This window comes from Miscanthus floridulus, chromosome 17 (genome assembly GCF_019320115.1).
Source record: "Miscanthus floridulus cultivar M001 chromosome 17, ASM1932011v1, whole genome shotgun sequence".
Taxonomy (NCBI): Eukaryota; Viridiplantae; Streptophyta; class Magnoliopsida; order Poales; family Poaceae; genus Miscanthus; species Miscanthus floridulus.
The window spans coordinates 90,038,112-90,064,335 of NC_089596.1; the positions used below are offsets into that span (position 1 = coordinate 90,038,112).

The window sequence follows — 26,224 nt, forward strand, 5'->3', positions numbered from 1 at the left end:
CTCTCTTCTTCTCCAACTCTAGTGGGCTTAGAAGGAGGTTTGGGGGGAGGCAGGCCGGCCAAGCGGTGGGGACGGTGGTTGGGCGGTTTAGGGGACTTGGCGGCGATGGAGGCGATCGGACAAGGGCAGGGCGGGGGCGCCATGGGTGGAGTTTGCCACGGCGGAGAGGGAGGAGGGGAAGAAGGCGTCCGTTGCAGGTGCTGGTGCGGCCGTGAAGCTCCGGTGAACTCGAGCGCGCCGCGGTGGGGGTGGGAGCTAGAACGAGGAGGAGGGTGGGGTCGAGGACGAGCATAGGGTGTTCGACGGTGAGGGAGGGCGCGGGGAGGGAGAAAGGAGCGTAGTAGATAGGCACGAGGTTGAAGACGAGTTGCGCTTTAACGTCATCCATAGATAAAACCCCTTTAAAAGCACGGCTAAAGAAGGCCCCTAAGCCATAATCCATCCGCTTCAGCTCCCTTCCTATCACCCCCTCACTTTTCTTTTGATTTCCTCCCCCAGTGACCATTCTACTTTGGATGAAACTACCAGAGTCAACTTTTAGACCTCCGACCAAACATTCCGTATATAGACCCTGTTTAGTTCCATTTGAGTGTTGCTTGAGATGTTTAGACTATGGCAAAAGTTTGGATTAGAAGTGTAAAACGAGGGGTCCTTCACACCCCCCAATATTTTTAGCCCAGTTAACCTCCTTTTTGCTCTAACTGTTTAGATCCATTTGCCCAAAATATAGACTAAAAGTGCTGGACAAAAGTTTTGCCGAAGAAAATAAGAGTCTGTCTACTACACAACCATGTGTTTTATGCAATTTCAACATATGCATTTTTTTGCACCATAAGATTAAGATCCAACAGCCTCCACCATTCTTCTACCTCCAGCCTTCTTCTATCTTCAGACAATCACAAGATCACATATCCACAGATCACAGATCACAGGAAACAATTTTATTTCTATGGAAGGTCAAATCATAGATCTGCCGCCGCAGGTCGCGGTTGCTGCAGGTAGCCGCCGCCGGCGCCCAGGCTGCTCGCCTCCGCCGTTGCCTTGCTCGACGCTCCTCCCAGGCTGCTAGCCGGCCGCTCGCCGGAGCCGCATCCGCTCGCCCGCCGCGTCCGCTTTTCGGAGCCGCTCCATGCTCGCCCGCCGCGTCCACTCGCCGGAGCCGCGCCATGCTCGCCAGCCGCGTTCGCGTGCCGGTGTGCGCTCGCCCGACGGCCGCCGCGCTCGCTCGCTCGCGTGCTGGTGCTGGTTCTCCGCTGCCGCGTGCGCTCGCCGTGTGCGAGCCGGTGAGAAAGAGAGAGAGATAAAAAAATTCATGTATTTTTTAGTACTAAAACACATACGTGCTGTATAGCATTTCTGAGAAAATAAACAGGGCCATAGGTGGATTTGTGGATGTACTACACAGGCATACTTGCCCACCTCATTTGCTGTGGCGAAACGCGCTTAGCTTCCACTGCTCCACATGCTCATATCCTCTGCTGTTGCGGCATCCACGGCCAACTCAGCGCAGGCAAGGGCAGATGATCTGTGTATAGCACTCGCCATCTCTTCTTTTTCCCATTGACCCCCTGAATTCGCTGACCAACAGTCCTGTCCGCCATGGATGCCGAAGGAAGCTCTGCGCGCAGCACCACGCCTCTTGGTCTGCCGCCCGCTCGCCACTGCTAGATGCGACGACGTTTGCGTTGCCTTCCCGGTTAAAGTTGAACTGCCGGTTCCCTTGGCGTCCTAGTGCTTGCGAGAGACGGCGACGCAACGCCTAGTCGCCGGACGCCGGTGAGGCAGCCACGGACACAGGTACGGGTGCCGAACGGCTGCTGCCCGCTGAGCCATCGACTGCTGGAAAAGACAATGCCAAGCCTAAATTGAGAGGTATATACTGGAATTCGCATCAGTTCATGTTGTTTTACACTGTCAATTTGACGAATCACTTGTCCTAATTCCCTGTTCGGCTCAGTTATCGTATCGCCATGTCAAGCGATCTCTCCGCACGCTCGTCGCCTTCCTCCTCCACTGCGTCGCCTTCCGATGACTCACGGCGGAAGGAGCAAGCACGACATGCGACCAACGCCAGCAGGAGCCGCTGGCGGCGGCGCGTGCAGTGGCGCCTGGGGCTCGGCGGCGGCGGCGCGGCGTGGGCGCTGGACCCGCGGGCGAGGTGGGTCCGGGACTGGAACCGCGCCTACCTCCTGGCCTGCGCGGCGGGGCTCATGGTGGACCCGCTCTTCCTGTACGCCGTGTCCCTGAGCGGCCCGCTCATGTGCCTCTTCATCGATGGCTGGCTCGCCGCCGCCGTCACCGCGCTGCGCTGCGCCGTGGACGCCATGCACGTGTGGAACGTCGCCACGCAGCTCCGCATCGCGCGCGGCGCCGGCGCGGCGTTGGATAAGCGCGTCGCCGGCGGCACGGGCGACGAGGAGCAGCAGCAGGGCGCCGAGGAGGACGACGACGAGGCCGCCGCCGCCGAGGCCGCGCGCAAGCTCCCCGAGGACGCGACGTCTAGGAAAGGGATGCTGCTGGACTTCTTCGTCATCCTTCCCGTGATGCAGGTGCGGTGCTCTGCTAGTTTAGATTATTCATTCATTAGTCAACTTGCTTGCTTTTCGACCTGGGTGACGACTACGCAGAGCTTCATCAATGGTTTGGTGGCGTAACGCCTGATCGAGAAAAAAATCCATGGTTTGGTGGACAGTAAAATCAAACAAAATCAAATCGCCAATAGAACATTACCAATTAGGAATTTGCAACATGGCACTTGGCATAAAAAAATGTGTGTAAATGTCTTAAGCCGTTGGCCACTTAAAAATATACTACCAACTTTCAGTGAAATTTAGAGATCATCATTGAGTTTAGAGTATTTTTTGTTACAAGAAAAGCAGGAAGAATTATGTAGCTGAAGAATAATCCAACAGGACATCCACATATAGTCTGAGATTGCCAATCAAGATGCATGGTCTATAATCATGCATTGTACTGTACGTGCTAACGTGCGAGACTGGTCTCGCCCGAATAAGTTGCTATCCACACAGGGCACAGTTTGGAGTTTTCCTACTCCCTTCCTCTAGAAAAAAAAAAACACACAATTTTAGTTTTGAATCTGGACACTTTAAAACTAAAATTATGTTTTTTTTTCTAGACTAAGGGAGTACTCCGTGATTGCATGAGCCTCCTGATCATTAAAAAAAATTGCATGACCCTGTCCAAACTGTTCTTGCCACAAACACTATTCCTCTTTAGCTTGTGTTCCAGCTTCTAACAACTGCATCCTGCCATAGTGCCATGAATCGATGATCGTTCTCATGTCGCTACCACCGGCACGGCGACGCGATCGGCCGCCCATGATGCACAGAGCGGTGACACGAGTGGGGCCTGCGTGCCTTAGTTTCTGCTTGTCCTGACGCACATTATTATTTGGTGCCGCATCTGACCGTGTCCGTGGCGGCGTGGCCCGGCATGCTCGTGCCGCGCGCAGCCATTAATGGCACGTACGCGGGCCCGTGTCCTTGCGCATCGTCCCGGTCGGATAGGGCCACGCCACGGCCCACGGCCTCTTCATCGTGCCACCAACCCGGCCGGCCACCACACCGCCATTGATTTGTTACTCGTTGGTAGATTCAGTGAAAGCGTGTCGTGTGTTCCGGTGTCTGCCGGCCTGTTTGGAGTTTGGTCCTGACGGTGGATATGGCGCATGCGTGCAAATGCAGGTGGTGGTGTGGGTTGCGGCGCCGGCGATGATCCGCGCGGGGTTGACGACGCCGGTGATGACGGTGCTGCTGGTGTCGTTCCTGCTCGGGTACCTGCCCAAGATCTACCACGCGGCGCGCCTGCTCCGGCGGATGCAGCGCCAGTCCGGCTACATCTTCGGCACCATCTGGTGGGGCATCGCGCTCAACCTCATGGCCTACTTCGTCGCCGCCCATGTACGTACGTTACGTCGTCGGTTAGCAGCGTTGGCTGCCATTGCCAACCAACATGCAGTAGCTAACAAAAAGGTCGCTCCGCTCGTGTCGCGATGAGTTGCAGGCTGTGGGCGCGTGCTGGTACCTGCTCGGCGTCCAGCGGGCCAGCAAGTGCCTGAAAGAGCAGTGCCTCCGGGCGGCGGCCGGCGGGTGCGCGCGCAGCAGTGCGGTAGCCTGCGCGGCGCCGCTCTACTACGGCGGCTCCCCCTCCTCCGCCGGGATCGTCGGCAGCGGCGACAGGCTCGCCTGGGCCCGGAACGCGCAGGTCCGGGGCACGTGCCTGTCCAGCGGCGGCGACAACTACCAGTACGGCGCGTACTCGTGGACGGTGATGCTGGTGGCGAACCCGAGCCGCGTGGAGCGGATGCTGCTCCCGATCTTCTGGGGCCTAATGACGCTCAGCACGTTCGGCAACCTGGAGAGCACGACGGAGTGGGTGGAGATCGTGTTCAACATCGTCACCATCACGGGGGGGCTCGTCCTCGTCACCATGCTCATCGGCAACATCAAGGTGTTCCTGAACGCGACCACGTCCAAGAAGCAGGCCATGCACACCCGGCTCCGCAGCGTGGAGTGGTGGATGAAGCGCAAGAACCTGCCGCGGAGCTTCCGCGCCCGGGTGCGCCAGTTCGAACGCCAGCGGTGGGCCGCCACGCGCGGCGTCGACGAGTGCCAGATCGTGCGCGACCTCCCCGAGGGACTCCGCCGGGACATCAAGTACCACCTCTGCCTCGACCTCGTCCGCCAGGTCCCCTTCTTCCAGCACATGGACGACCTCGTCCTCGAGAACATCTGCGACAGGGTGAAATCCCTCATCTTCCCCAAGGGAGAAACCGTGAGTGTCTCTCTGCTCTGTGTCATCATCTCATCAGCTCAGCCTGAATGAACAACGATCGACGACATCTACGACCACTGATATCTGCTCTACATGCAAAAACGTACAGATCGTGAGGGAGGGCGACGTGGTGCAGCGGATGCTGTTCATCGTGCGGGGCCACCTGCAGTGCAGCCAGGTGCTGCGGAACGGCGCGACGAGCAGCTGCACGCTGGGGCCCGGCAACTTCAGCGGCGATGAGCTGCTGTCCTGGTGCCTGCGCCGCCCGTTCCTGGAGCGCCTCCCGACGTCGTCGGCGACGCTGGTGACGCTGGAGAGCACCGAGGTCTTCGGCCTGGACGCCGCCGACGTCAAGTACGTGACGCAGCACTTCCGCTACACCTTCACCAACGACAAGGTGCGCCGCAGCGCGCGCTACTACTCGCCGGGGTGGCGCACCTGGGCGGCTGTCGCCGTGCAGCTGGCATGGCGGAGGTACAAGCACCGCAAGACGCTCTCGTCGCTGTCCTTCATCCGCCCGCGGCGCCCGCTGTCCCGCTGCTCGTCGCTCGGGGAGGAGAAGCTCCGCCTGTACACGGCCATCCTCACCTCGCCCAAGCCCAACCAGGACGACGACTTCTAGCTAGCTAGGCCGTTCCAGGCCGGCGGCTTCTTCGTGAGCACGTATCTAATGCAAGTTCCGATTGGGAAACGACGAATTTCGTTCCTCCACAGACATTCACTTGTATGCAACGCCGCAAGGAGCGTGCGTAGCCACTTTTATACTTTATTTTTCTCTTACATTTGCATTATAACCTTGTTCTTAGTCATGTTCTTTCACCTCTAGATTGGCTGCACGTGTATATTTTCACATGATTATATCAATTTTTCAAAGTGCGGAAAGTTTGAGAGTTGTTGGAGAACGGTTTTTTAATTTAACAAAAAAAAAATTAAAATTGGAGCTGGGTTTTCAAAACTCTTAGAGATACTCTAATATGATTTGACCAAGGCATCTCGGGCGGTGACACCGTCACCGTTTTTTTTCTTGATCACGCAAAAGGTTTACGCGTCTTTCTATTAAGGTAGAAAAAAGTTTAATATAACATGCTTTAGCGACGCTCTAGAGGGTTAGAAGAGTTGTACATGGACGATCAGACCTATCCTAATGTAATGAAATCTATAGTGTTATATTAAACACTGATCAACCCGAATTGTTACACCGTCGCCATGACTATTTTCCACCCTAATCCACGTGTGATTCTCCTTCAGTGGCAAGCGAATGACCATTTGTATCAGAACTGCGGGAACAGACTTAGCGGAAGATGATACTTAGAATTTAACTAAAAATGGTAGTTACAAGCATAATTACTAATTAAATGTAGTAGATAGAAGTGTACCGATCTTCCTACGTTGCCTCTTTTAATTGCTCAACAGCAAGGCATGCATGAGGTAACTCGTAGCCATTAAGGTTCTTAGAGTTTTTTTTAAAAAAACCATGGTTTTGGAAAATACTTTGGTTTTAAGTGCCATGAAGTGTTTGAGTGCAACAAACTTTATGATTTTGAATACCATGGTATTGCTAAAACTGTAGTCTTTTGGGAGTTTTAAAAACTCCACTCTAGATCTCTTTTTTCTAAACCGCGGTTTTGCACATCAATATTTCTAAAACTACAGTTTCTTAATTATATGGTTTCTTAGGAGGTGTTTGGGACCGCTTCGCTCCATGTTTTTCAGCCAAAGGGTTTCAGCTATACGCACTATGTTCGAGAAAAAAATGGTAGAGTTGTGAGAGCACCTAAAGAGGTGCTTCACTGTGGCAGAACCATCCGAAATAGCATACTTACGGAGGTGCTCGTCTTTCGCCAGACACTAAGCACCCCGAAATCAAACTACAGCGAGCGGTGTCCGTCGGGCACACCCCGAGGGAGAACCCGAAAGATCCACATCTTTCCCAAGGATCCAATAATGAGAACGAGTTACAATACAAGTCCATTTTATACATTAGAGTTTCTTAAAAAGTACATTATTACAATACCAAATACCAGAGTACGGAATGTATAACAGCGAAATTTAAAAAGATAACATCTAGTGATACGGGTGAAAGGTCCTTGTTTGGTTTTGGTAATTGAGTGACAACTTAGGTGGACTAATTATGTTTATGTGAGATACACAGGTGATTAGTCCACAGGTACATGTGTGTGAGCAACATATACCATGAAGGTGAAAATGGCTTGGAGATGTTGCAAAAGCTCACACATGTGATGATGAAGGAGCTTAATGCACATGAGACATGACATTGAGTCATGTGATCAAGGTGGAGAAGATCAAGACAAGACTTGGCTTGATGGACCGGTTGCAAGCGTGAAGGGCAAGTCGAAGGCTTTGGAGTGATGGACCGCGTGGCGGTGAGCTTGAGCAAGACTTGGCGCCGATGGACGATGGCAACGGTGAAGAGCAAGTAGAGTCAAGATCGATGAACCAATATGATCACGTGATGATATGAAGTGGATCATATCATTGTTGATCGTGTCGGTGCATGTGTTGCATCGACATTGGAGGAGATGGAATGGAATGCGCAAGGCAAAGGTATAACCTAGGGCATTTCATTTCACCGGTCATAGGTGTGTAGAGAAGTTTATGACCGGGTTTAGGATAGATGGCCGTACTATCAAGAGGGGCAAACTTGTTTGCATATCGGTCATCTAGTGCCACTCGAGTGATCTAACTTTGCATTGTCGCTAGGATCGAGTGGCGTGGCAAGTTGAGTGGCTAACATCCTTTGGGAAATGATTGTGAAAATGCTAACACACATACACATGGTGGTGTACACTTGGTGGTGTTGGCACATTTACAAAGGCGGTGGTGTTTGCAGGGTTGAGATGGGTTTGGGTCCCTCTCTCCCTCGATGAACCAATATGATCACGTGATGATATGAAGTGGATCATATCATTGTTGATCGTGTCGGTGCATGTGTTGCATCGACATTGGAGGAGATGGAATGGAATGCGCAAGGCAAAGGTATAACCTAGGGCACGCTTTCGGGAAAATGGAATGTCTATTTTCTATTGCGCCGGATGCAAATTCTTGTGGTTAGCACACTTGAGCAAGGGTGAAGAGAATGGAGAAGATGCTGGCGTCGGTCAACTGACCGGACGCTGGATCTGAATGCACCGGACGCTGGCAGGCTGCGTCCGGTCGCGCTGACGTGGAGTGTAGCAGTCGCTGGAGTGTGACCGGACGCTGGCTGCGTCCGATCGCATTCGACCGGACGCGTCCGGTCATGCTCGGGAGCTTACTGGAAACGACCGGACGCTGAGGGTCCAGCGTCCGGTCAGTTGAAGTGCTGCGTCCGATCGGCAGATGACCGTTGGGATCGGAAGATGACCGTTGAACGCAGGGGACACGTGGCGAGTATCGCGTGACCGGACGCTGAGGTCCAGCGTCCGGTCGATCGGACCGGAGCGTCCGGTCGGCCCGAGTTTTGCCCAGTGAAGGGGTAACGGCTCTATTTGCCCATGGGGTTATAAATAGAGGCCATGGCCGGCCTTGGGCCGGCAGCTGAGCACACTAGAGCCTTGGTGGCTTGTGTAGTAGTGCTTGGGAGCCCTCCATCTCACACATGCATGATAGTGTTCATCCGATAGTGTGAGAGAGCGATTCTAGTGCGATTGCATCGTGAGGTTGCATCGAGTGGCACTAGGTGATCGTGTTGCAAGCCGGTGGTGCTTGTTACTCTTGGAGGTTGCCACCTCCTAGACGGCTTGGTGGTGGTCTCCGTCGAAGCCCGCAAGAAGATTGTGCGGAGCTCCGGAGAAGAGCTTGTGAGGGGTACTTGTGCTCGCCCCGCGGGAGCCGCGAAGAGCAACTCTAGTAAAGCGTGTCATTGAGCTACCCTCACTCAAGGGGTAGGTTCTTGCGGCGCCCGACGTGCGGGCTTAGCGGGTGATGCTAATTAGCCGCCGAACCACCAAGTGAGCGGTCGACACAACGGGGACTAGCGTGTTGGCAAACACGTGAACCTCGGGAGAAAAATCATCGTGTCAACCTTATTCTTCCCGTTGGTTTGCATCCCCATTACACAAGCTTGCAATTACTTTTATACATATTAAGCTTGTGTAGTTGCTCTAGTAATTAGATAGATTGTGTAGCTTGCTAATTACCTTCTTGCTTGTGTAGCATAGAAGTAGCTCCCTTGCGTGGCTAATTTGGTTTTAGTAACCTTGTTAGTCACATTGCTTAGTTTATGTAACTAAGTATTTGCGCTCTCTAATTAGGCATTGGTTGCCTTGTTATTGAGCATTGCTAGTGAGCTTAGTTAGCTTTGTGCTTTTGCTTACTAGCATGTGTAGGAGCTCCCTTGTCGCTTAAAGTACTAGTGGCATAGGTTTGTGTAACCTTGCTCCTAGAATTGTTTAGGAGAGCTCTAGCTAGCCCGGCACCTTAGTTGCATAATTAGTATCTTTGCAAGGTGCTAGTGAACATATATAGAGGGGTGTAGTCTTGGCTAGACCGATTGTTTTTATTCCGCACTTATATCGGTTAGCCGACGCGATTAATTTTAGAAAAGACTATTCACCCCCCCTCTAGTCCGCCATCTCGACCCTTCAACGGGGCGAGGATTCCGTCTGAGCCCACCAGAAGGATCCTCCACACAAGGTACTCTTCAAGCATCACCTGCAACAGGGGTAAATAAATCCTGAGTACACAATGTCCTCGCAAAACTTACCCGACTAGTGAAAATAATTTTCTGACTCCAAGGAATATGATATGCTTTATGGTTTGCTGATTTTCTTTAGCGGAAAGCAATGTTAATAATGAGTTCTTATTTATGTATTATTATTATCAGTCGTATTAAGTTATCATCTAGCCAGTCTATATAAGCACCTGTCTACTATCAAGCAAGGGTTGAGCAATCAGTTATATTTCTTCTCCTCTTCCACTTTCAGTTCTTACTACGGTGCTAAACCGCAGACAAGCCGTACCGGATTGCCTGGCGATTCGTGAATCAATGTGCCCAGCTGGGTGCTCCGAAAACACACGCCCCACTTGTACCCTAGGCACAAGCAGGACTAACCCACCACTCTCCTGTCCCGGGTGTCCAGGTCCCCGTCTAAACTTGGACTCCAAGCCCTCACCCCTGAGTCCCGGACTCAGTGTGGCGTAAGGACCTCCACCACCTCCTCTTCCCATCAGTCGATCCGGAAAGAGCCGGATCCACGACAAGAGAGCAGCAAGCCTTCCCTACGTCCATACCTAAGTATGCGCTCGGGACAATAATCTGTGACTTGCCTAGAGTCATATGCAACGACCGGTCCTTAATCGACATAGACAGAAAAAAGTGTAACCGAGCTATGCCCTGTTGGCCGCAGGACACAACCCCTCACACCCACCAGTACCCAATCCATATCCCTGCCCGGTCACCGTTTTCCTTTCCACCATTTTATTATGAGCGTTCATATTTTATTGCCTACTTGCGAGTAACGGCAGGTTACTCACGCTACTGATATCCTGAGCATAGCAACTACTCGACATGTACTAGTAGGACTTATGGGTAAATATATTTATGCATGTAGTTTTCATAAAATGCTTGTAACGTAAATGCATATCATATATATATATTCAGTGATCATTTAAAAATAGGGGTTATGCACCGGGGCTTGCCTTGGACAGGCGCTGGGTCAGCAGGGTCAGCACCAAAAAGCTCTTGAGCGTCCTCGTGTGCGAAGATCTCCTCCTCGATCACCTCATCGTACTCAGGCTCACCGACGGGCACGAAATCTACCAGTTCGTGATCTACATGAAATGATGATGCAATGTTTAATAATATAACAATAGCAGCTCTTAAAATAGAAGTACATCGATTTAACTACTAAGCTAGTGCTATCGACCACGGTGTTAAATTATCTATTGCTATCGACAACAAGTATCAAGTAAGGCATTCATCGTTATTCCAGCAACTATCAGTATTACCATTCCTAATGACGATTTCCGCTATATACCAATAAATAAGGGTAATAGCTACTTTATTTCAACAACATCTTCTAATGCTACCAAATTTACAGCGAGCACATAACACCCTCGGGAACCTACTGTAAAAATTTTAAAGCTAAAACCATTACCGATTTGCCACAAGAATTCCTACAATTATTAATCTACCTAATACTAAGCTTTCTAATTAGAATTTATGAGCCAATACCCGCCACAGTTAATTGCATTCTGACTGTACTAACAAGTAGATGATATTTTTGCGAACCCAACAAAATTAGTCTCACTATTTTTGGACAACCACACAATTTACTACGATTTATCAAAGTTAGATTCATAACTAAAATAAATAAGCATTTCTATTCTCAGGAAATTAAGAAACCGAATCAGGCTTTGCGGCCCAACATGCACGGCCTCGACCCACGACTACGCGACGCGCACGCCAGAGTAGCGCGGCCCACGCGCGCACGCGCGGCCTAGCCAGCCACGACCAGCGACGGGAGAGCCCCGCGCGCAGTGGCAATTATGCACGAACACCCCTTGAAGTACTAGGTAATCACCACGAGCTCTAGGACACTATTTCCCTAGTCTAAGGTTTTACAGCTACGCCCTCTGAAACTCTTGTCCTCTCATTGGCGACACCCCTGCGGCCACCCGCGCGCACCGACACGACGAGGCTGGCACCGGTCAACCCATGCCGGCCACCACAGGCCTCCCCCTCCCAAACCAACGAGCCGACTCATACCTAGACGCGAACGCGAAGTGTAGGGCGGAGGAAACGCGCACCGGGACGCAGCAGCGGGCTCGGACCACGATGCCGGGCACCCTACAAACACGGCGACGCCGTTCCGATGAACGTCAGTAAGGCCAGGGCCAAACAAGTAGTAGATGAGCACCAGCGACTCACCAAGGAACCTTACGACGCGGCGACTCGACCGAAGATGGCTCAAACCTGAGCCAGCCACGTGCACGCGATGTGGTGCGGCGGCGCACGGCAATGTCACTCCTCTCACACTTGCTACACTAAAGAGCTCCACTAGATGAACTTAAAATAACAAAGCAAGCTCTCAATTCTAATTATACTAAAGAGCTTGCTACAACTAGTTTGCAAGAATATAAATGAGTGAGTAGGGTGATTATACCGTAGTGTAGAGGATTGAACCAATCACAAGATGAATACTAAATCAATCACCGGGAGAATACCAAAGGGCAAGAGACAACCAATTTTTTTCCCGAGATTCACGTGCTTGCCGGCACGCTAGTCCCCGTTGTATCGACCAACACTTGGTGGTTCGGCGGCTAAGAGGTGTTGCACGAACCTCGTCCACACAATTGGACACCGCAAGAACCTACCCCTAAGTGAGGTAACTCAATGACATGAGCAATCCACTAGAGTTACCTTTCAGCGCTCCGCCGGGGAAGGCACAAGACCCCTCACAATCACCATGATCGAAGCTAGAGACAATCACCAACCTCCGCTCGACGATCCTTGCTACTCCAAGCCGTCTAGGTGGCGGCAACCACCAAGAGTAACAAGTGAATCCCGCAGCGAAACACGAATACCAAGTGCCACTAGATGCAATCACTCAAGCAATGTAGTTGGATTCTCTCCCAATCTCACTAAGATGATGAATCAATGATGGAGATAAGTGGGAGGGCTTTGGCTAAGCTCACAAGGTTGCTATGTCAATGCAAATGACCAAGAGAGTGAGCTTGAGCCGGCCATGGGGCTTAAATAGAAGCCCCCACGAAATAGAGCCGTTGGCTCCTTAGTCCATTGAAAAATGAGGCGATCGGACGCTGGACCCTAGCGTCCGGTCACGCGATGTGTGCCACGTGTCTCTGCTTCAAATGCTGATCGCCTGATCTCAACAGTCATCAGTACATTTAAGTTGTGACCGGACACGCTGCTTCATAGTGACCGAACGCAGGACCTCAGCGTCCGGTCGTTTTCAGTAAGCATCCAGAAGCGTAAAATCACGACCGGACGCGTCCGGTCATGCCTGGCCGGACTCACCCAGCGTCCGGTCACACGACGTCTTCTCTGTGCACTGCCACGTCAGCAGGACCGGACGTACCCCGTCAGCGTCCGGTCACTAAGTGACCCAACGTCCGGTCGAAGACCGACGCCAGCGTCTTCACGCTTCCATTGACCGGACGCGCCGGTCCTACCGAGACCAGCGTTCGGTCACTTACAGTGACCTTCGTCTTTTCTGTATAGAGCGTCGGTGGCATCGTCGGACTGTCCGCACTCTACGGGTGGACACTCCGCCGGTGAAGTTCCTAACCCTTGCTCAAATATGCTAACTACCAAGTGTATCACCTTGTGCACATGTGTTAGCATATTTTTCACAAATGTTTTCAAGGGTGTTAGCACTCCACTAGATTCTAAATACATATGCAATGAGTTAGAGCATCTAGTGGCACTTTGATAACCGCATTTCAATATGAGTTTCACCCCTCTTAATAGTACGGCTATCTAACCTAAATGTGATCACACTCGCTAAGTGTCTTGATCACCGAAACAAAATAGCTCCTATTATTTATACCTTTGCCTTGAGCCTTTTGTTTTTCTCTTTCTTCTTTTCCAAGTTCAAACATTTGATCATCACCATCGTCATGATCTTCGCTATTGCTTCATCACTTGGAGTAGTGCTACCTATCTCATAATCACTTTGATAAACTAGGTTAGCACTTAGAGTTTCATCAATTAACCAAAACCAAACTAGAGCTTTCACAGGACGACGCCTCCGTTGTGTGAGGACGGAGCATTGGGGTTCAGGGGTTTTCTCAGGCCTGAGTGAAATGTCTTCTACCTTAAGCACCATGCTTGGGGGACTGTCTCCCCAGCAAATCGAGTTTTTTAGATTGTGCATGTATTCAACTTGAGATCAACTAAATCAATGTTGTGTTTATTTTTGTTTGTTGTGTTGAGGAAATTCTAGCTCACATTTTTCCTTGGCATTAGTAGTTTCCATCATTTCTAGATGGTCGGCGATATCCGGAAGAAACATTTGGGTGAGCTTCCTCTTTATTTGATGTTTAATTGGAGAACCAATGTCCACGATAGGTGTTTTACAATCATTTGAGAGTACATTATGGTTAAAGATTACCTCATTGTTAGTAGATTGTAGTTGTTCCTCAAAAGAATGCAAACCAACCCGTGGTCATATCATTTTCTAGACATTTGTTTTTTGCACCATGGCAAGTGAAATAATATTACCAATATATGCACCAAAGCCCTTACATATGAATGAAATTGTCCAACAACCAAACCAAACATGGGGGTTTCTATTTTTTGTTCTTTCATGGAAGAATCTATGTCCAGAAGCGATATTTTATAATCATCAAACAGGAGAAACACCATTCAATGCTAACGATAGGTCATTTTAAGAAGAAATCAGATCATATCCTAATTGTTGGATGTATTCTCTCGAAGAGATGTATGTCCTCATGGTAAGTTATACACGATGAATTAATATTTTTTTTATATTTGATGATATAGGCGCAACCGCAAAGATTTGAGCAAAGCGATGTATATGCGCCCTTCCCTTATTTCTATTTTCTATAGCATAAAACCTGAATTTAGGTTTGAAATAAATTTATAAGGAATCCACCCACTACCAATCCTTAAACATTTCTGGAAACCACACTGGATCAGTATCGCAGTGCTCGTCAATCATTTCATCCCCTACAATATTGATAAATCCATAAGCTTGCTGATATAAAAACATCCCTTTTCATGTCTTCGGATGCAACCCAAAAAGACTTGCGTATTCTTAGTGCATAAACCCTTGTGATCATTTGGCGAAGGAAAAGAAAGATTGCCAACTAATTTGTCGTATCTTTGTTTTTTGAATTGTCAAGATCGTTTTATGCATCTTGAATTTCAAAGTTGACATGGATTGAGTTGACCTAAAACCCAAACATATGCTACCATCCTAGGTCGAGCAATGAATGTGACATTGTGACCTGACCCAGCTGTAACGAGGAAGCGTGTGCTAACCCCGTCCATCCATCCACCATGGACCACTGCTAAACCCTCTCTGCAATGGGAGGGTAGATGGGGACGCGCACTCCACTCCACTCCTCTCGCTTTCCCCTCCACGGCTCCACCGACCCATCACGAAACCGACCTCCCGATCCGCCGGAATCGCTTGCCAGAGGCTCGTCTCGCCCGCCTCCGCCCGCCGCCCGCCGCCCGCCGCGGCAGCGATACGCTCTCCTCCGGCCAAACAACTCCCGACTGGCCTATTCGTTCTCCCCGCGTGCTCTCTCTCGATCTATCAGCGACCACTAGGAGTTTAGGACCCCCGCCGCCGCTGCCCTACGCCAGATGCGCAGGTCTCCGTCGGGCCCTTCTCCGGCAACGAGCACCTAACAGGTATGCTTGCCCTTTCTCTTCCCTTTCTTCTGTGCGAAACCGAGCATCACCCAAAGCCTAACCTCAGCTATTTGGCTATTTGTAACCGGACCTGATCTAGTTGCAAGTGTATACGTGCATTGTTTGTACTAACTTCGTTTTTTGATTATCTGGTGTACATGTGTACACCCATGTCCTTCGTGGTGTTGGTTAAGTGTTAGCATCGCATGGGTGCCCTTTTTGGATTGAAAGTATGTTAGTTCTCTGCTATAGCACGTAATGCCGGGCTACTGTCAACCTTTTTGGTTGAGTGTTATGAGTGAGCCTGCGAATGGCCCTTTCATAATAGCTTACTGCCACAGTTGGAGCGTGCTTTCATACCATCGTTTTCCCATCTCAGTCAGATTGATGTTCATAAATGAAAAGGAATTCCTCATTTATATTTGTTGGCACTGGTTGATGTGCATAAAAACAGGGAGGGAAAATGGAGATTTAGCTCCAAAGTGTGAACTAGTCAAGTCTTAATGTAACTTTGTCGTAGCAATTGTTAAGGTGACATTGTCTTGGATTGTGGTAGGCTTTAGCGCATTTATTTATTTAAGAAAACAATTCTTGCATAATGCATGTCTCTAGAGGCTCAGCCTAGCAATAGACCTGGACTCCTGGTTATAGTTTCTTTCCCTAATTTCCTGTTATAGATTTTAGCAGCAAACATTAGAGACCTTTTGTTTCGAGTTGTGCTAATACCGCAATATTTACAATGAACCTCTAGTGACTCTGTGCAGTCTTACTTTTCCCATCATGTGTGCAGTTTAGATGATTCCGCTGGTGCTGCGGGTGTGAAGTTCTCAGGGGCATAGGGTTTTCATTATAGCCATACAAAATGGAGTGTTCCGATTCAACTAGTTCCCAAGGGCATCATGTAAATGGAAAACGTATTCAAGTGCAAACCATTGATCCTCCTGGTCCTTCCATTGTTGAAATGGGACCAAGGCACTGCCCATTGACTTTCATGAGAAGATTCCGTGGAGTATTGTGTTTGGTGATTATGATATTAACAGCATTTCTGATGATGGTTTACCTGTCCCCTGTAACTACTTTCCTTGTGCGGTTGTTCAGTTTGCATTACAGCAGAAAGTCTACATGCTTCCTGTTTGGGATGTGGTTAGCCATGTGGCCTTTTTTGTTTGAGAAGATTAACAAGACCAGGTTTGTTTTCTCTGGTGAAAGTGTGCCAGCAAAAGAGCGAGTGCTGTTATTTGCTAACCACAGGACTGAGGTTGACTGGATGTACTTGTGGGATTTTGCATTGAGGAAAGGCCGCTTGCAATGCATCAAGTATATCCTTAAGAAAAGCTTGATGAAGTTACCTGTTTTCAACTGGGCATTTCACATTATTGAGTTTATTCCGGTAGAGAGGAAGTGGGAGATTGATGAAGCAATAATCCGAAGCAGGCTTTCTGAATTGAAGAACCCAAAGGATCCCCTTTGGTTGGCAGTTTTCCCAGAAGGCACTGACTATACGTAAGATCTCTTCCCATTCTTTCTTGCCACATGTTTGCCTAAATCACTGGCATGATCCGGGTTTGCACTCCAGGCTTCTGGAAGAATATTTTGAATCATTCACCTTCTATAATTTTTTTTGACTGCTATGCTTCACATGTCCTTTTATCTATATGTATTCTAACTAGTGCTAATGTTAATATCTCAGTGAGAAGAAGTGTATCAAAAGTCAAGAATATGCAGCAGAGCATGGTTTGCCTGTTCTGAAGAACGTACTCCTTCCCAAGACAAAGGGTTTCAATTGCTGTTTGCAAGTGCTGAGGAGTACCATAGATGCTGGTTAGTGTTCACACTGTCTTTTGAAATATTTCTTCTTTATTGCAGCGTTGCAGACTACCATTTTGTGGCAGCCATGTCATGGATTCTTACACCTTACAACGGACTCTGCTGACTTGTTCAAATCATTATTGACTGGACTACATGGTTCATTTTTGCAAAACCTCTGTTAATGGCACTTGCCAGATATGGAAGATGGCCATAGCACAGTTGGTCGCACCCAGGGCAAACACCACACACCCTTCAGAGGTGTGGGTGTGGAGATGGGGGGGGGGGGGGGGGGGGGTCATATGTATAGGCAGTGTGGCTTGGTATTCAAGGACACAACATGTATGATATGTGTACACAAAAAGGTTATATAAACTCAATTACCTTGCTAGAGTTGTGGCGGGTTGGCTGCCAGCCAGGGTAGAGGGTACCCCAGTGTCCACACATCTTGACACAGGTGCCTAATGGTAGCTGATATGCTACCCTTAATGGTAGCTGCCAAATAAAACATTCCAAATGCAAGGTCGTCAGGATCCTGGAAATGTTACTGTAGTAGGTGAAACTAAAATCCCATGCAAAATTTAATTGGAGGCCTGAAGCATAGGCTGATATTTTTACACCGTTCAAAGTTGTGAATTGAAAGACTTGTATAACATTATAATAAAACATTCCAAATGCACGCTAGGTAAGTATCCTGGAAATGTTACTGTAGTAGATGAAACTAAAATTCCATGCAATTTATATTTAACTGGAGGCCTGAAGCATAGACTGATATGGTGTACACCATTTGAAGTTGTGAATTGAAAGACTTGTATAATATTATAATACTTTTCAGGAACTGAACTTTATACTTTGATTTAGTTCACTCTCGATAGTTTTATTTTTTTGCTGTCGGATTCGCCCTTTAGGTTGTGTTTCTTATTTGGTTCCATGACTACTTTGGTATATTTATGGATGTATGTATCTGACAGTGTTAATACTCTGCAGTATTTTGTTACAAAAAATTGTTCTTTTGTTTGCTTGACCCGCGCCTTGTTGATTAATGCAGTTTATGACATCACAATCGCGTACAAACATCGACCGCCAACTTTTCTGGACAACGTTTATGGCATTGGTCCTTCTGAAGTCCATATCCACATCAACAGTATCCAAGTTTCCGACATACCAACATCCGAAGACGAGGTAGCTGACTGGTTGATAGAGCGGTTCAGGCTGAAGGACGAGCTGCTGTCCAGTTTCTCCATGCTAGGCCACTTCCCCAACGAAGGAACCGAAGGGGATCTGTCAACAACCAAGTGCCTTGCGAATTTTGTGGCGGTAGTTACCGTCACAGGCTTCCTCATGTACCTAACCTTGTTTTCGTCCGTGTGGTTCAAGGTCTTCGTAGCGTTTAGCTGTTCTTTCCTTACGCTCGCTACCTGCTACTCTATACATCCCTCCCAGATGATAGGTTCAGGTTCCCCTGAGAGTATCCATGCGAAGAAAGCTTGAGGTGTAACATGTACGTTGTGACTGAGAGCTGTATATCAGCAGAGAATTAGTGCTGCCTGGACGCAGCTTTGTATCACCACGTGCTCTGTATGTCCATGTGTGTGTTGATGAATGTGTTTTGTTACCGCCATCTTTGTCTGGTTCAAGCAATTGGGAGTATTCCTTGCCTGGAGACTGGAGTTTTGACCTTTTGAACTGCGTGCGGCCGCTGAGGTCCTTGTGAATTGTGATTGTCCGCTCGCCGTGCGCCTGGTTGCCTGGTTCGTCTGTTGCTTGGGAGATGGTTGATGGAACCTTCTCAAAACCAGGGCTGGGTTACTAGAGTTCTGCAGTCTCGTGGTAGTTGTTGCCCTGCGTTTCTTGGCAATATTTTGTAACTAAACTAGAATACGGCATTATGCCACATGCCAACTACGTCGTTGTAGTATAGTCGGTGAGTATTTCCGCCTGTCACGCGGACGACCCGGGTTCGATCCCCAGGCAACGGCGCTTTTATCTAACCAAATTTTGGATATTTATATCAAGTGACTCTTCATCAGTTTGAAAACGTAGTAGGGCACAGAACTTAACCGATTACATAGGTGCGAATCTTTGCCAAGAATACATGGTCATTTTTGTTTTGCTAAAACATGTTTCTTAGATAGAGCTGATAAAACTGTGTTCAACTTCTGTTTACTTTACCTTTTGAGAGAAGTTGTTCACTTCTCGTATATCTCCTTTATTTTTAAACGAAGCTTCTTGTATGTCCTTGATCATTGATAGAAGTTAGTGGATTGCATTGCAGAATAGATTCCAAAAACGATACATAGTAGGAGACTAGGAGCACCTCTTTTTTCTTCTACAACGGTAATTACCATCTTAACAAAATTACAATGATCCACAGTTTAGCGAAAACGAAAGTCAAGACGCCTAAACGCGGTCACGAAACTGGTCACCCAGGGACCAAATTCATGACCAAAACCTCCTGCCACCACCAGAAAAGGCAACGCAAAAGCTACCCAAAAAAAAAAAAAAAATCCGTGCACATCCAAGCGTTCGATACAAAGACACCTGCCCAACTGGCACGCAGGCCTCCTTTTTTTTTTGGCAAAGAATATAGGGAAAACTGTGGTTTTTTAACTTTAGATTTTTACCCCTGCTATATTAAAATAAATGGTTCGTTTACTCCTACTTTAGACGTCCGTGACATGGACATGAATTAAACGAATTTAAAAAATTATAAATCTGAAAAGTAAAGACAAAATGACGACACGACCCTCTATCCTTATCGCCTCATCCCAAACAGAAGCATGGGTCGCCTCATCCGAAGGGTCTCTTTGGCACGGCTTATGCCGGCTTCGGCTTCATCTATTTTGCGTAAATCGAGGCACTGTAGCGTTAAGCCGTTTTGTAAGCCGGGGTTAAAATGAACTAAAAGCCGGGAAAAGTCAGTTTTTCTGGCTTCACCGGCTTTGGCTTCACCGGTGAAGCCGTTTTGGATGAGTCGTGCCAAAGGGGGGATGAAGTCTCGTACGCAGCTGCATCCGGTCGCGGGCTTCCTGCGGCGGCAGCGGCGGAAGAACCAGCGGCGCGGGGCTGCCTCCAGGGCGCGGGGCGCGGCTGCCTCCTGGCCGCGGCGGCTGCATCGGCGGGGCGTGGGGCTTCCTCCAGGCGGCCGCGGGGAGGTCGCGGCGCCTGCCCGCGGGTCTCGGCATGCGCGGAACGCATGGACGAGCAGTCCACCACCGCCTGCAGCTCGGCGCACCGTGAGGGCCAAGGCCGGGGCGGCCGATGCGCGGCCGTCGTCGCCGCCGGACGCCGTGACCTACAGCGCGAGCATCTCCACCGACACGCCCCTCCACAAATCCCCGGGGGTAAGCCAGCTACCACCTAATCTCTGCGAGTGTGGCCATAGATGTGGATTGGGGCAAAAATTGAAGCTGTCCCGGACGGGCCGTGCGTGCGCGTGCAGGTCCCCTTCAACGAGTACCTCCAGGACCGCGCGCGTGTGTTCCGCGCCATGTTCCCCGACGAGAGCAGGAGACAGCGGGTCGGCGACGTACGTAACCACCACCTCACGCGCCCGCTCCTGTCGAAATGCGCCTTTTTTTGGCTGTGACCCTTTTCAGACGGAGTGGGAACTGAGGGGGCTGGACGTCAGCTACGCCCCCTCCAGCTTTGACCTCGGCGTGAGCGGGTCGCTGTACGCCGACCGGAGCCGGAGCCGCGGGTGCCGGATGAGGGGCCACCTGGAGATCGCCATCACCTGCATCATGCCGCCGCCCCTACGCCTCGTGCCAGAGACCATCCTGCGCGGCGTCGCCGAATCGGTACCTAGCTCAGTAGCTCTCGCCTCGGCTGACATCTAAAACAGTACTCTTCCGATTCCAGAAAGTTGGAGCCAAGTAATGCAATGCAGGTTTCTGTCGAGGCTGGCGGAGAAGATGAAGCGGGACGTGGACGTCGGCCTCGTCGCCGACTTCAGGAGGTTTCACCGGGAGAAGGCGGCAGCGTCCAGGGCTATGCCGACGCTGGACACCGATGTTTTTCATGCATTCTTATACATTGAAGATTTTTATCCCAGACAAAAGATTATATCGAAATATTTCTTATGGAGTTGCATCTGTCATTATTATGAATCTTTTGGTTTCAAAATTTTGAATATTTATTAATATTAAATCTGAGTTCAAATAATTGCAAGTTGTGCCAAATATGTTTGACCAAATTTAATTAATTGTCAGCCTACGATAAAAAAGTTTAATTCTAAATCAGGGTAAAATTAAAATTAGGCATAACAAACAGGGACAAAATCGTATGAGCATTCATGTCCTTTTGTACAAAGTTTAACACCGTCAGGGGTGGATGACAGAGCAGAGACAAACTGGTGCTTCGTTTTGAAATCATAGGGGTAAATTCATAAAGTCAAAAAAACAGAGATAAAATCACAATTTTAATACAAAACAAGGGTACAAACGCAAGAGCCTCAAGAATATAAGTAAGTCGAGTAAACTTCAGTTTATTTGTACTTTCTACTAGAGCAGTGGCTCAAGATTTCAAGGACAGGATTCGCTTCTTTTATAATCCGTATTTTTCAGCTTGTTTTTTTAGCTAGAATAGTATTTTTCTCTCACAATAAATTAGTCAGAATAGTATTTTGTCTTGCTTTTTCGGCGAAGCGAACAAGCCCAAGTCTTGTATCTCCTTGATGACCGAAAAATGACGCAGTGGACCGTGGACGGAACTTCTGCTGCCTAGGGTCGGTCATGCTCATGCACTTCTGCTTTGCGTTACCGTCCACCACCGCAACGACCCGAAGGCCCGCCCAGAACACAGATTCACAGGGTCTCTCCCGGCAGGCGACAGGCAAGGCAGGCAGCGGGGACCGGCCGCCGAAACAAATGCCATCAAAAGCTAGTGGCCCTTTGCCAAAATGAAGCAGCTTTGCTAAGAACAAGCGAGTGTTTTCTCATCCATGCTACGCGTGCTTCAGCCTTCAGGTTTACAATTTGCGTTTGCTTCGTTCAACAGTAATCGATTAGTTATCGTGTCTTGTAATCAGTTAGACCTGTTGTCGTTGTAGTATAGTGGTGAGTATTCCCGCCTGTCACGCGGGCGACCCGGGTTCGATCCCCGGCAACGGCGACTATTTTTTGTGCCTCTTTGTTTGGTATTGTACTTCAGAGTTCAGACTATGGCCGCATTGCATATATATCACATAATAATAATGGGGGGACTTGTATCCATGCAATAGAGCTCAGGCCCCTTCTTGCTCCATTCCTAGCTCCACCACTGCCCACTGGCGTCCCTCTTAGCAACAAGGCAATCCACAATTTCACATGATGTTTACCTAGACAAGCCCTCAACGACTCCAAGAAGGAGACACCGGCCACGTTGCTCTAATTTTTTTCGTCCGTCGGATTTTCGAATCGATGGCCCAGATCTATTGAAGGTGATTCTCGTCCGGAGCAGCTTCCCGTCATCCTCTCCGGCTTCTTCGAATTCTTCGCGCTCTTATTTACCTTACTACGGCTTCTTCTCAGAATCCAGCGAAACGAATATAATACCCAGCTTCGGATTTCCCTTCCCAAGACTTCTGCTTCTCCTTCCCTTCCTCGCTCTCTCTCGTCCGCTCCCTCCCTCTCCGATCCCCCTTCCTCGCTCTCTCGTCCACTCCCTCCCTCTCCCGATCTCTCCCGACGTGCGGCCAGGGCGGCCACCGGCGCTAGCAGCGCGGCGCGGCTGTGGTCGCCCTCGTCCTCCTCCTCCACCTCCCCACGGCGTGCCGGCCGGGCAAGTGCCGCTGGCTCACCGCGTTGCCAGGCCGCGCCGCCGCTCCCCGGCCTCTGCCGCGGCACCGCGCGTCGCCGGCGGCGGTGCCTGTCTCCGGCCACGGCGCAACGTGACCGGGCCCTGCCGGTGGCTGCCCCCCGGCGCCAGCATCCTCCTCTAGCCCGCGGGCGTTCATGTGCTACAGGAAACCCTAGGTCAGGAGCTCCTAGCGCCGAACCCCGCCCCCGACTCCTCTCTCTCTCTCTCTCGCACGCCGAACCCGCCCCCGGCTCCTTTCTCTCCCTGTGGCGTGTGCAGCTAGCTGAGGTCCTCCTGTGGCGTGTGCAGCTAGCTTATTTCGATTTTATGCCTGTGTATTTTTTTAGATGTACCTCGATTTGTTTGTTGCAGGTTCCTGATTTGGTACGCTCTGTCAAGCATGGCCAGTCAACAAGACGTTCGTGTATTCATGCATCCTTCTAGGATACGATCCAGCATGTTCAGAACCTTTGTTACATGGCTGTTAATTTTTTTTTGTGCATACTAATGCTAATTTGGCTGTCTGCAAAATTATTTGTCCGTCAACTAATGCTGCTTTCATTTCTTTGTAGTTATGCTGGTTATGACTGCGTAAGTTTAATAGCAATATGATAGGATCCCCTAGCAGTGCTCTTTTTTTCTTATATGTTGGTGATTTCCAACATGTAAAGGAAGGGGCACGCTAATTTCTTTTATGAAAAATAATGGCTGCACACCTTTTTTTTTTGCCCCTCATGCAGCTTTGCAATGATACAGTCCCCAGTGCGTGTTGGACCAGTCTCATACTTGCTCCTCTCTAAACCTGCCATGGGTGTTCACAGATCTTTCTCTCTTCTTTCACTTCTTGGTAGTATTTTCCCATCTACAAGTAAGCATCTACACAGAGCAGCCAACGTATTAATATTCACCAAATACATGAAGGCCACCTGTGGACCACATTAGTTATTTCGTTTTGCTGTACCTCTGTCCCTAAAAGTTATGTAAAGATCGCTTGCTTGGAGCTAATGGTTGAGCCTCTCCTGTTCCCCAAAGTATCGTATGGAACTCAGACTGGATGGCAGGCCACCGAGTTTCACTTTGTTGCTTAAATTTTTTACCTCATTCCCATAGGGAAAATGATATTTTTTTTACATGGCACTCATGCATTAGAAAAAAATAACCATCACAGCTCAGGCCATGGCAACCTTCACTCTTTTAACGCTCCCGCCGGCGACAGTACCGGCGGCCACCAGGTCGATGTCCTTCTGGAGACTGCGTCGATGACGGGGTAAACTCCCATCTCCTCTCTCTCTCTCTCTCTCTCTCTCTCTCTCTCTCTCTCTCTCTCTCTCTCTCTCTCTCTCTCTCTCTCTCTCTCTCTCTCTATCTATCTATCTATCTTTGTTGTGTGGATCTAGGTCCTGCATGATTAGCGTTCTAGGATTTACTATTAGCGATAGTGTTGCTTTATATCTCACTGCTATACTTAAAGTCTCTATTGTTCGTACTGTTGCTTTGTATCTCGCTTCAATACTTAAAGTCTTCTGCCTCACTGATGGTTACATTACCTTTGCAAGAGCCGCTGTATAGATGGTTCTTACCTGCCTAATAATTGCTACGTGTTATATTGGACATGATCTGCTTATGTTTCTGATAAAGTCCTATGCTTTCGATCTCTGTTCGACAGGATCTGTTTATTGGGATTGGTTGTTCACGATCAGGTATCTCATGATACTTTATCCCTATTTGTGTTGTCGGATTCGTCGCCTGATGCTCTAGCTATTTGGTACAGTTCCTACATTGCAGGGATGATGGATTTAGTGTTGGTTCATTATTTGCTATCTTGGATTATGAGCTTTGTGTGTTATAATAGATATACATAGAGTTATGGACTCACAGTATGGGTAGAAATTAACAGCACACTTCGTTAATGTTGCAGACCAGATATTAGAGTATATGCTTATGCACCTAGCCAAATCAGCAAAGCTTTTCAGGTCGGTTATCTGTGATCCTCATCATTGGTCTTCCTTCATTTTTCGCATTTTTTTTGACTTTATCTCCTTACAGGTCACTCAGTTCCTAGATGGCTAAAGCTATATAGTTTGGGGTGGAACAGATGGTTACCAAACTCTTATGAATACCGATATGAGCGGGGCCTATTTTGCTAATTACTTTATGGCGCCACCTATTTGCTCATTTCCGTCGGACCCTAACTTTCTTCAGGCTAATGTTGACTATAGCGTTGGGTGCCTTGTTTTTTTAATGGCTCGATGCATATAGTTTGGTCGGATTCATCAGGCCTAATTGATTGCTGCTCTTTTTTTTCCCTGAAATAGTGACAGAGAATAACAATCCCTGGAATACTAGACGATGGCTGGTTCAGAAAGGCCTACAAGCACCTGGAGTTTGACCAGAAATATGACATACCATTGGATGATGTGGATGCTGTCTTCCATGATTCAAAAGTGAGTGGATGGTGCATTTCCGTTTTAACCCTCATGCAAAATGTCACAGATATTACTTATAGGCTACTTTTGCAATTGCTAATATATCGAGCAAAATTATTTGTCAATTATGTACCCTTTACATGTACTTGCCAACCATAGCTCTAGAGTTGCTAATTCGTCCCAAACTTTCTTATATAGATCAGCCTTCCTATTTCTCTTGTGGTAAACAGGATGCTGCCTGGTGCTCATGCTAGATACTTCAGAATCAGACAGTTTGGAAATAAACCTTTTTCCTACAAATCTTCAACTTCTACTCTCTGTTTAGTGTATGAAGCCACACAAAACAGTTCATAACTGCAAGTACTTCTTGCAAACTATAGTGTGTGTTGATAGGCCATTACAATTTTTTGTTGCACAGAAGTGATTTTATTGTTCAAAATAATAGTCCTCCCAACATTATATCACAAAAGTTCTTTTGAGAAACCTGGCACTCTTCCTGTTTTCCATGAGAAAGATTCAAACTGTATATTTTGTTATTGTCCATTGTTCACTAGGTTATTGCACCAACAGATCTATTGGGCATGCAACCCTATATATCGATACAAAAAATGCAAATAGTATGAAGTTCTTTGTAATTTCCAGGTTTTGATGTACCGAGAAACACCCTATTTACATTCAGGTAGTTATGTTGGTTATGTTGATTTCATAGAAAAAACAAGAATATATCAGTACACCTTTCTTTGCTGTACTACACTATTGTGCTAATTTCATACCATATGTGCATAGTTATCTAAAAAAATTAAAATATCATATTATGATGGATAAAACAATAGGTCACCTGGATGGCTTATTTGTTTTGGTACACTTATTTCAATTTTGTTATTTCAGAAATTACGGATTACCACTTGCTCATGAATTCTCACTATTATATACTCCTATATTTACTCAACGTGCTATCTTGGTGGATTTTCAAGATACCGTTCCATCTCCCCACACTGCATCCTCATGTTAGACATGCCACAATATATGTTTGGGTTTCATGGCAGAATTAATGTCAACCTTGTAATTGTGA

The 26,224-nt window shown here is 48.4% G+C and overlaps 2 protein-coding genes, 1 non-coding gene and 1 pseudogene across 3 annotated transcripts; all 4 read left to right on the plus strand.

Moving 5' to 3' along the window:
- Window positions 1-1,400: 1,400 nt before the first annotated feature.
- Window positions 1,401-5,676, plus strand: LOC136516552 (cyclic nucleotide-gated ion channel 4-like). Its single transcript, XM_066509972.1, has 5 exons — window positions 1,401-1,872; window positions 1,958-2,549; window positions 3,705-3,920; window positions 4,024-4,794; window positions 4,904-5,676. Exons 2-5 carry the CDS (start codon window positions 1,971-1,973, stop codon window positions 5,414-5,416), a joined length of 2,079 nt encoding a protein of 692 aa, XP_066366069.1. The 5' UTR covers window positions 1,401-1,872; window positions 1,958-1,970; the 3' UTR covers window positions 5,417-5,676.
- Window positions 5,677-14,745: 9,069 nt separating this feature from the next.
- Window positions 14,746-18,563, plus strand: LOC136517324 (probable 1-acyl-sn-glycerol-3-phosphate acyltransferase 5). The gene is made up of 4 exons (XM_066510874.1): window positions 14,746-15,142; window positions 15,933-16,645; window positions 16,833-16,963; window positions 17,997-18,563. The coding sequence occupies exons 2-4, from the start codon at window positions 16,005-16,007 to the stop codon at window positions 18,437-18,439; spliced, it is 1,215 nt and encodes a 404-aa protein (XP_066366971.1). The 5' UTR covers window positions 14,746-15,142; window positions 15,933-16,004; the 3' UTR covers window positions 18,440-18,563.
- Window positions 18,564-19,938: 1,375 nt separating this feature from the next.
- Window positions 19,939-24,796, plus strand: LOC136515954 (uncharacterized; annotated as a pseudogene).
- TRNAD-GUC (transfer RNA aspartic acid (anticodon GUC)) lies at window positions 21,989-22,060 on the plus strand. Its single transcript has one exon. It is a non-coding gene; the product is annotated as a tRNA-Asp (tRNA).
- Window positions 24,797-26,224: the final 1,428 nt, after the last annotated feature.